Consider the following 10,956-nt stretch of genomic DNA (forward strand, 5'->3'; position numbering starts at 1 on the left):
TGATTTCTAGAGGGCTCAAAAAAAGAGAAATAATAAAAGTTACAAACTATATTTAAGTCAAAAACCTTACCTTTAAGTTAAAAGCCAGCAAAAATATTTATTAAAATCTCTGTTAACATTTGATGAAAGGGAAACTAAAAGCAAAGACACTTAAAGACATATAGATGGTCTACAGATCTACACAAAGATAGCTAATCTTACTTTAGGCCACATTTAAATAGATGTCACTGTTAACACAGAGGAGATATGGGTCATTTTCACAAACCACATAACATTTTTTGACTGTTAATTACTTCTACATTAGAAGATAAGGACAAACCACATGAAGCATAAGGAACTGAAACAAAAACAGTAAGAGGAGGAGCATGAATCCAAATATATTTATCTTACTGATTGAATTTTTAAAACATGAAGTATACTAATTTGTTTGAAACACAGGCTTGGTCCATTAAAAAGAAAGTGTAACCAATTCATACTACTTATATGCAGAGTTTTATGATAAAATGTAGAACATACCAGCTCATCCATCAAATGAAGAATACTAAAGAAATTCAGCTAAGAGTCCTTAAAAAATGGCAGGGTATGGGGCAGAGGATGAGTGGATGAAAGAAAATAAAATCACCCTCAATTTTTAAATGTTCATGTATTTTGATATATATTAAAAACTCGTTTACCTAATTTTTAAGAGACAGAGTGTGGTCCTCTGGCAGTTTAAGTGAAATCAGGATCAAAAGGGAATGAAGAGGGTGTACAAAAGGGCGGCACACAGGGCCCCTGGGAAGAAGAGGTGTGGACCTGGACTCCACTACCTGGACGGCTGGGCCCCATCCTCTTGGTAAGTACCCTTGATGCCTTTTTTGTGCCTCCTATTCATACCTGCTGACTTTTCTCTGAAAACAAGTGAGATTGCTTAAGTCCTCTTGGCTTTACACCGATTCTCCTGCTCTTAAAGAGACAAACTGAATTAGTATTTTAAAGCTTGGATATAGTCTCCAGCTATTACACTCTGACATTTCAGACTATAAGCTTTTAGTCTATTAGGACTCTCTCCCAAACGGTCAGAATTAGGATTAAACACCTGATTCATCCATATGACTTCACTCATTGTTGCATGCGTAATTTATAGAAAAGCAGCAGAAACAATATTAATTAGAAAAACTGTTGACATAATAGCATGCACAGTACCTTTTGATAAACAATGGAGCAGACAAGGTCCTTGACAGCAGATAAAGATAGTTCCTGGGCTTCGATGGTAATGCTTTCCCGTGTAAGGCCAATCTGCAGCAGAAATGAGATTGTATGCACTGAGCCTCTGGAGTTCGTGAGCGACGGTGCACTGAAGCTTCCATTAGAGAGTCGCGCAGAGAGTCCTGTTTTAGGACTTGAACACGGAGAAGGAGCTGGAAGCACAGCAGGAAGAGTGGCAGGTATTACAGACTTCTGAGCTGATGGAGGAGAATTGTTTGCAGACATCTGCCTTTCTTTAATCTTTTAAAACAGTTGTAAATTCTTTCTCAATGGTTATGAAGAGGCCTTAAAATCACAGCGGTAAAAAAATGACTGTAGTTTTGGATTTAGTTGAAAGCTTCTTTATTTCCTCTTTTAAGCCACTCATGCTGATGATGGCAAGTTCTACAACTGTGAGTTGACTATACCAAAGGTCCCACTTCCCTTAATATCAGTCCCATCAAAAAAGTCTTGTTGTTAGGACCACAACCAGGGTTTTGGGAAGGATTTAACATCACTGAATTATCCTCATCAGAAAAGAATTGGCATTGTTTATCTACTAAACATCTTCACCTATTTTCTTTTAAGTCTACTCTTGTTTCTCTCTTTTAATTTCAGAAAATACATAATGAATAAGAGTTGTTTTTCTGTCAAATAAAATCCTCCTAGTTTAAAAATTAAAAAGTATTTAGGATTAATCTATTCAGTTCGTATCCTTTGGTTCATTGATCTAATGGGACACTTTCTCAAATGTCCACACCTTGTATCACCTTCTCACATGTCCTCATTTTCATTTTGAAGGAGTAAATTTTTCCAAGATTAAGCACAAAGCTTTTTAAAATAGAACAGGTATATTCCACTTGATAAACGCGTCCATTGAGAAAGGTTGATGCTTTCTGAAATGCAGGTAGCCTGGAAGAAATTTTTAAAAAACTTTTAGTATTTTATACTCACTTAACATTATTTTTATATTGTAAGAATCTTTAGGCTTTCTTTAAATAAGTTTTAGTTGTATGTTTATAATTCACCAATAAATTTTAATGGGCAGCCATTTTATTGGGGCCTAGTTATCACAGCCCATAATTTCAGGGACAGTCTCCTGCTCAAAAAACAAAACAGAAACAAAACAGACCCCTGACATTCCTCACTAACACTTGAAACTTAAGGAAGGTCAAAACACTTTATCCCACAAACAACTGAGTTATGACAAAAAAAGAAAAACAGAAGGGACAAAAAGAAAAGTAAAACCGATATTGTCATAGAAATAACATAAGTACCACTCGGTTGTACAAAGATATATAATACTGCCCTAATGTAAATAAGAGTATTCTTTTTTGTATTAAAAGTTTAAATCTAGACAGAAAACTAGAAAAGCATATACTAAACACAGTTATACGGCACACAAATAAGTGTAAAAGACATAATTAAGACAGGAAGATCGGAAAAAGTGATCTGGTCACAAAAAAATTTCTAAAAGTAAAAAGGACACTAAGCATGTTATATTTATCATGTGTTATATTTATCACAGTTTTTCATAAAGACAGTTCAAAAACTAAAAGCATGACCTCATGGCTAAGTGAATGGCTCAAAAAGAGATGGATATTTCCATTTAGGTTCCATCACATACCTGTAAACAATCCTAATAACAACAAAGAGTGAAGCACTCCAAGCAGCTGCAGAATGGCTCTCTGGACAGTGGTTAACAGGACTAAATAAATTAGGATGGACATAACATAAGATCAAAAACATACAGATATAGTATTAGGAATGAGAAAGTTCAGGAAAACTAAGGCTTAAGAAAAAAGTGCCTAAAGATAACAAAAGCTTTTAGAACTACGTTCAGATAAACAATTTGTAACTCATCTTACATTGTTCAGCACTTAACATCTTATAAACGTTTATACACTTTATCTCATGGTATCTCTTTCAAACTTGACAACGCAAATACTACTTTATTATTCTTGCAGATGAGACAACTGAAGAACTAGCAGATAAAGTAACTCGCCCAGCATCACATGGTTATTAAGAGGTGGAGCAGGAATTAGGACCTACTAGGTAGGCAAGTTTCATACTTTCCGACCCAGTGGTATCTCCACAATAACATACTATTTCTCAAAGAGAACAAGGAACTGAGAGAATCACTGCTCAGTGAGGATGTTGTTAAGGTTGAAAGAGCACAGAGAAAAGGCAGAATTGCTCAACTTGTGCTTTGCTTACCTTCTCTCAGTTTTTAAACTATAACTGTAAAAGAGCACTGAGAACTGAAACTTGAGCCTGGTGAATAAGAGAGACTAAAAGATCTTTGAGAATACAAGTCTTCAGGTCCAGATACAATCTACTCCATATTGCAAAATCAGTAAGTGCAATCACAAATCTGACTCTTACCTTCCTCAAGAACTCAGAGAGAAAAAATCATGGACTGGAGATGGAGCAGAGCTGTTTCAAGTTTTGTGGGCTAGAGGAATAGGGAAGCAATTTCAGAAACTACAGAATATAACCTTAATATTAACCTTCAGTCACACGTGAAAACAGATTATGAAAGCAAATGGTTTCTGAATACTCAGAAAAGCATATTATGCTCACTAGAGGTGAGCCTGAATTCAAACAGAATAACGCCAAATCAACTGTATTTACATCTTTGAAAAATGTGATTATTAGCCTTTTTAGGAGAAAATAATAACTTACAGTAATTGAGTTCTTTCTGCCAGACACTGTTCTAAGCATTCCATATGTTTCCTCATTTAATCCTCACAACAATTCACTTTATAGTTGAGAAAACTGGCCTAGATACCAAAGTACTTGCCCAAGATCACACAATTAGCAAAGCCAGAAAAAAATTAAGTGTATTCTGGCTGAAACAATATTCAAGATGCTATTCCAGTAAAGAAGTTGCTTAAGTATAAGCTGGATGTTAGTGTCGTTTGCTGCTCTTTATCAACTTAAAGAAACCTTTAAGAGAGTGCCTTAGAACTCTGGCCTTGAATGTATTATTTTTGATTATTTATAAGATTATAAAGACATGGAAAACATGCTTATAAAATCCTCAGATTGTACAGTCTGAGAGAAATAAACTAAAATTCAAGTGAACTATAACAATGACAAGTGTAAAGCTCTGCATTTCAAAAGTTAAATGTGCAATACTGAAATGGAGAAACGCTGACTTAGAACCTGTTCATTAGAGGAGTTATCAACCCAAGAGTTTAACAGCAGCTGCTATTAATAATATGGGTGACTAAAAGAACTAACATAAACCCAAATCCCAGGGACAATGAGAACACATCAGCATCAATCAGAATACTGGTTGCTAATCAGGTTACATTACCACAGTTACATTTTAACAGTTACATTACCACGGTTAACTTTTTTAAAGGCTGTCTTGATTTTCAAAAACAATAGAGTATATATCCAGATTAAGGTGAAGACAATGTCATGTGACAAATTATGCATAACAAAAATGAATAAAACGATGGTCTTCAAATATCTGAAAAAGTGTTAAGAGAATAACTGTTTTTTCCCCTATTTTTAAATGGATGATTTATTTATTTCTTGTTCTTGGTGACAATATATTCACTTATGAAGTATTATCTCTACTTATACCACACACCCAACAAGTTGAGATGATGGACAATTTGTGGACACAGAGCAAACATAAGATTAGGGAATTAACAGAATAATTGGTTTATTCAGTATCACTGCAGAGGGCAGAAATAAAATGAAGACAACAGCACTATTTACTTACCTTACAGGGTGTTACTGAGGACTGCGCTACTATATGTACAACACACTTCTGGCTTATCAGAGTGCTCAGTAAGTTTTAGCAATTTTCATAGTAATTAAGAGTAAAGAATTAATAATTAAGCTCCCACTTTACACTAAACTCTGCAATTAAGATATACTTTATTAAATCCTTGCTATGACCGCAGGGGAGCTGTTTAACTGTTTTACAGAAAAGGAGCCAGAGTTTCAGAATAGTTGCTTGCCCATGACTACACAGCTAAAAGTGATGGAACTGCAATTCACATCAAAGTTCCTCTGACTCCAAAGACCATGTTCTTTATACTATTTCATGTCACCTCCAACAATCTGGAACACGTTTTCTAAACATACATACATGACTTGAGTAGTTTCAAAAAGCTGAACAAACTTCATAAAAACATTAGCAAAATATCTATGAATAATACTGCATGCAGGTTAAATACTTTAAATTACAAGATACTGCTGTGTTCAATAATAATAATTTATTTTTGATGGCTGTCTTCCCACTAAATTTCCAAATAATACCTGCTAATGTTAGCTAAATAACAGTACCTGTCTTATAATTGCAATCAATGATCAGCACTATCAATAACTACTGGTAAACTATGTCTTATTTTTATATTAAAGTATTTGTTAAAGTTTCAGCATGAACACAAATAGAAAAAACTAAGTGAGCTGTCTTAGCTTTTGCCCACTCATTCCGTTTTCCCTCTCCCTGTTTTGTTTTATGAACCTTGATTTGATCTGAGATATAGCATTAAACTATTAAGACTAAATATTTAAAAAATCTAATACCTCTAATTTATTTTGTCTTTATGCTTCAATCACAAAACAAATAGTACATTTTACTAATTTATAAATCAATTAGATATGTTTGTTCCTAATAGCTATGAGTTGGCAAGCATTTTTATTTGAAACATCTCAAATACTCTTTTGGGGAATTATCTGTCATATATTTTATTCAAATGAGCATATAATCTGTCACTATTGTTGAATGGAGTAAAAAAGTGGCATACTAAAGGAATCTTGAGTCCAATCTGCCCTATTATTACTACAGGGTAAAAACAAAGGCCCTGGAGGCTGGGGAACTTAACTGAGAGTTACTTCATGGTAACATCACAATTTGAGCTCTCTCTCAATCCTTCCCTACATTTACATTATCTCATTTCTTAGCAAAGCCTCTAATTATAAGAAGTTCAAAAGCAGCATTTTCATTCAACAAATGTGATGGATCAGATAGTAAAGAATCTGCCTGCAATGTGGGAGACCTGGGTTTGATCCCTGGGGTGGGAGGATCCCCTGGAGTAGGAAATGGCAACCCACTCCAGCATTCTTGCCTGGAGAACTCCATGGGCAGAGGAGCCTGGTCCATAATGTCACGAAGAGTCAGACATGACTGAGCAACTAAGACTATACTTTATCATTTGCTAGACTGTTATGAGAAACTCTAGGGTTGTACGGCAGTGACCAAAACACACGTGGCTACTGCTCTCCCTGGAGCTTGTTGTGTGATGTGGGACACATGCATTAAACAAATATTCATATTAATAGTAAAGCAATTACAAATTATGAAAGGTGATATGACAGAGTATCCTGAGAGGACCTGATTTCAACTGGGGTCACAGGCAAGGCACCTTTAAGGAAGCTAAAACCTAAAGGATAAGTGGGAGTCAGGGAAACAGAGAGAGAAGCAAAGAGGATTCCAGAAAGACAAAACAAATCCAGCTAGTAAATGCTTCAAAAGGGAAGCTCATTATTTACTGTAGCCAATGTCCTTCTTGTACTCAGTAAAGGTAACAGTGAAGAGGTACAACACTTTCTCTATTTAGAATAGCATAATATTTACCATGACTCTCTACTAGTAACAGGTTTTCCTGGTTTGATTTAGTTTTGTGTGCTAGGAATGCTAACGAAGGCAGATAATTTTTCTTCTTCTGTTGATAAGCACTGTATTCTTTTAATACGTAAAAAAGCATGTGGCCTTTTTCAGTGCAATACTTTACAGGTGTCCCGAAGTCAGTATCCATGTTCTACCTTGATACAGGCTTGATTTTGCTTAATAACCCTCATGGTGCTTTTATAGTACATAAAAAATCCAAGTAACTTTATTGTTGGTTTTTTAAAAATCATAGTTTCTAGCAATTCCTACATCTATTTATTTTCAAAAATGTAACTATTACCTTAGATTAATTAAGTACTATTCCTCCTAAGAGCTCAGCATTAACTAAACTGTTGCTGGTAAAATTCTGCTCATCTAAACCATGGGTATTTGCAGTTCAGTCTTTTCCACCGTCAGAGAGAACAGAGTGAGCACACCAAGTCCGCTTTCTCAGGCAGTGAAAAGTTTATCTGCTATTAAGCTTACAAACTGCCAGTCTACAAATTTATGTTGGGCTTGATGTATCTACATCACCTCTCTTTGCATCAGTGGTATCTGAGAAATCTGACTAGCTAACAGCCAGTGAGCTATTTCATACGTATGGTTACTATAAACTGACCACAGAAGTGAAGAAAACTTTTTTCTACACTGAAATTAAAATTAGAACATCTCCGGAACATTATCTCAAGTTTTTTCATTAATGAGACAACTGCTCCAAAGAGGCTCACATACAAGTTCAATTTGAATTACATAATCAGACTCAAAGTACTATCTGCACAGATTATGAACCACAAGCATGATTATTATTAAATCAAATTTAAAACTATATTAGCCAATAATTTCCCAATATCAAGTTCTGTAAAAGTAGTTTCTTTTTAAAATGAGCAATTAATATGGTAATATTTTCATCAACTTTAAATGACCATTTATTCTCTTTCCTCCTGTAGGAGATTTTTCCAATTCTTATATAACTTTAAAAACCTAATGTCCGAAAACTTGATGTATTAAGCTTTTTAGGGGATATGGCAGTTTTTAGGTGAAACACGACCTACTAAGAGATATTTCTATTCCAAACAGGTCACCTCATGAAACTGAAAGCTTATAAAATTTATATATTTAGAAGACTCACTACGATTCATCTCAAGATAATAAACAAGTCAACATTCTTAACTTAGGATGGAAAACTGACTTGTCAAATATTCAAGTTCCTCTGATCAGGCCGACCACCATCTACATGACCTACTGAAGCAAAACCTAACACGAAGGCTTCTGTGACACGTTTTACATACTTTTATTAAAACTTGTAACTTCTTTTTGGCTGAAATGTCCGTGCTTGCTCCGAATCCAGATGCTAACAGGAAGGAGAAGCGGGTTCCTCTATTAAGTAAACCTGGCCTAGACCTCGGTCGGGGCAACGAATCCAAAGATATCCCCCCACCCTCGCTGCATTCAAGTTGGTAAGTAAACTTGATCTAAGCAAAATTACAGCCGCTAAAACTTGAAGAATTGAAGCAGTAAGTACAAAGTAGAAACAGTATAAGAATAATACGATAACCGTTTCTAGAGTACAAATTACGGTCTTTTAAAAGTTTTCATTTGCCTCCACAGCTCATTAAGGCTGTGTCGAACCAAGTTCAGGGTGTAACTTATCCTTCCTAATCAAAGATGACACTGATAGTCTTATTTCCTGTGGGGACGGGTGTGGTTGAAGAGACAGTTACGTCCAAGCCATCAATCTGTGTATGGAAAAGTCTGCAGCTCTCACACATGCCGTCGCTCGATTTATATCCGTGCCTGCTGCACACAAGGCCTCTGCTTCTGACTGCGATGACTTCAAATAAAATCTCCAACAGGCAATCGAATAGTCTGTGGTTATTTTATTGTTCAAAGAAACAGACGCTCTCCTCAGAGCTTCATCTTAAGAAAAACCTCCCGGGGGTGAGACTGACTCGGAACAACGCGGCAACTTGCAAAACTAAACAAGAGTCAGGAAACTGGGGTGGGGGCTTACGTTCCCTAAGCACCAACGACTCACCACTTTGAGACGGCTGCAAGGAAAAGCGGTGTAAAGAAAAGGGAAAGGCTCATCCCGAATTCGGCAGCGTGAGTGCCGCCCGTCTGGCGTCGGGAGTAGTTGGGGAGGGGGGATCCGCTAAGAGATGGAGACCGAGGGGCCGGGCGCGGTGGTCTCCGGCGTACCGTGACTTCAAGTTGGCGTCGGCGCCCTCGCCGGAACTTGGCCCCATCTGGCGGCCGCGCCGGCGCCCCCGCTCGCCGGGGCGCCCACCGCCCGCTCCTCCCGCCGCGCGCTCCGCCAACTTCCCGCCCAGCCCCGGCGGCCGCCGCCCAGCCCGACGCGGGGTCCGAGTCCCGCCGCCCTCGTTGTCGCCGCCGCGTGCGGACGGGTGGGGGAAGGGCGGCCGCCGCCAACGCCGCCTCACCCGACGGGCCGGGAGAACAAAGCGGCGGCCGCGGCGGCGCTAACTTTTTCGGTGTCTGTTCCGCGCTCCCCGAGGCGACTACTTACAGAGCTTGGCTCGACCGGTCGTGAGAAACTCCAAGCCTGCCAGCGTCTGGGTCCTGGACCAAGAGCCAGCGAGGCTTCACGCGCCTCGCAGAATCCCGCCCGCCACAGGCGCCCCTTCTTCCCTCCCTCCCTCCCTCCGCCCCGTCCCGTCCTGAGGCCCGAGGGCGGGGGGCCGGGGCGTGCGAGGCGGGGGCGCGCGAGAGGCGGGGGCGCGCGGCCGGCGCGGGGCCTGCCGGGAGCTGTAGTCTCCCCGCCCGCTCGAAGCCGTGGTGGCCGCGTGGGGCTGTGGCTTGACCCCGCGCGGGAGCAACAGGAGCTTCGGGTGCTTTCCGGCTCACTCTGCACCCTCCGAGATCCGGAGGGGCGCGACCGTGTACATATTCCAGTTACGCACTGTACTTGATACCCATTATTGCTACTGAACTGCCTTTTTCTCTTTTGTCCTCCGCTCTGATGTAGATGATGGTGGCAAGAGGGCAGGAGGTGGTGACAAGTCCGGAACTTGCTAGGGGTCTACAGTAGAGAACAGTTTCCACACTGAGGTATCTTCTCACTGCTCCTCCAGTTTCCCTCCCCAGTGCTTAGCCTTCAGGTGGCCACTTGGCACTGCATCCCACGGTGTTCCCACCTAGGCAGATACATCCAGAGCCCTTCACCTAAAGCAGAATAAACCGGGTCTGCCTTCAGTATGTTTTGTGTATCCTACTTGTCCATCTTTAAACTTGAGTGTGTCCCCTATCATCGGAGCAAAGTGAAGTCGAGAATCATGGAACCTAGGTTTCCACGTGGCATTGACAAGGGTGACAGTGCCAGGTGAGGAGAGACGCGGGTGGAAGGAGATCTAAAGGGAAAATACCTTAGGTGTTGAATTAGACATGTTTTGCCTGGGAGAAAATCCTCAACAGCTCACAAACACACATAGTCCCAGAAACGACCTAGTCCTCCTGAGGTCCAAATTTCATCCCCACAGTCCTTAAGTAAAATATATTGAAAGTAGCTGATGGGTTGCAGTCAATAATTCATCCATCCAGTGCAGAGGTCGAGGACAGTCTTTTGAGATTAGGAAGAAAAAAAGCCAAATGGGTCACCACTTTTTATTCCAAGTCATCAATCTTACTGGATGTCCCTGGCTTTAAAGTTAAATGGGAATTTAAAAATAATTTATATTAAAGATGGGGCAAGTAAAATTGTGTATAACTCTGGTCTACTCTGAAGTTATATTTTTAAAAGACATGTCTGAAACATTTTGGGGAATTCGAAGATACTGCATGTCTCACATTCAGTAATATCTAATTCAATCTAATTATATTTTATATGTAGTATTATTCTGCTATTCTTTTGCATTAAAATTGAAAGTAAACCCACTCAAGGTTATGTTTAAAATTTAAAACGTACCTAGGTTCTTACCTAACTTTGCCTTTTTCTTCCCTTCACTTCCCAACTGATGTTTTAGTCCAACCCCAAATATCCTCTCTCAGCAAGACTCCCAGGAGCTCATTGGACCTGTTTACACCCAGTCCTTCTTACTGCTGCTGCTGCTGCTAAGTCACTTCAATCGTGTCCGACT

The 10,956-nt window shown here is 39.3% G+C and overlaps 2 protein-coding genes across 4 annotated transcripts in view; one reads left to right on the forward strand and one right to left on the reverse strand.

The window, feature by feature from the left end:
- PRKD3 (protein kinase D3) overlaps positions 1–9,557 on the reverse strand; it is an 86,963-nt gene extending 77,406 nt beyond the window's left edge. Inside the window, exons 1-3 of one of the 3 annotated variants that reach the window (XM_044925826.1) lie at positions 9,390–9,557; positions 3,613–3,682; positions 1,186–2,139 (exon numbers count right to left, since the gene is read on the reverse strand). In XM_044925826.1, the coding sequence (XP_044781761.1) occupies positions 1,186–1,473 (288 nt within the window). In that variant the 5' untranslated portion in view covers positions 1,474–2,139; positions 3,613–3,682; positions 9,390–9,557. Of the gene's footprint in view, positions 1–1,185; positions 2,140–3,612; positions 3,683–8,897; positions 9,128–9,389 lie in introns of those variants that run through there. The other 2 variants (XM_006056832.3, XM_006056833.3) reach the window with 2 other exon arrangements.
- On the forward strand, positions 8,186–9,792 carry LOC123328687 (translation initiation factor IF-2-like). The gene is made up of 2 exons (XM_044926665.1): positions 8,186–8,315; positions 9,074–9,792. The coding sequence occupies exons 1-2, from the start codon at positions 8,186–8,188 to the stop codon at positions 9,790–9,792; spliced, it is 849 nt and encodes a 282-aa protein (XP_044782600.1).
- The last annotated feature ends 1,164 nt before the right edge of the window (positions 9,793–10,956 follow it).

Source organism: Bubalus bubalis, chromosome 12 (assembly GCF_019923935.1).
Source record: "Bubalus bubalis isolate 160015118507 breed Murrah chromosome 12, NDDB_SH_1, whole genome shotgun sequence".
In the NCBI taxonomy this organism is placed as follows: domain Eukaryota; kingdom Metazoa; phylum Chordata; class Mammalia; order Artiodactyla; family Bovidae; genus Bubalus; species Bubalus bubalis.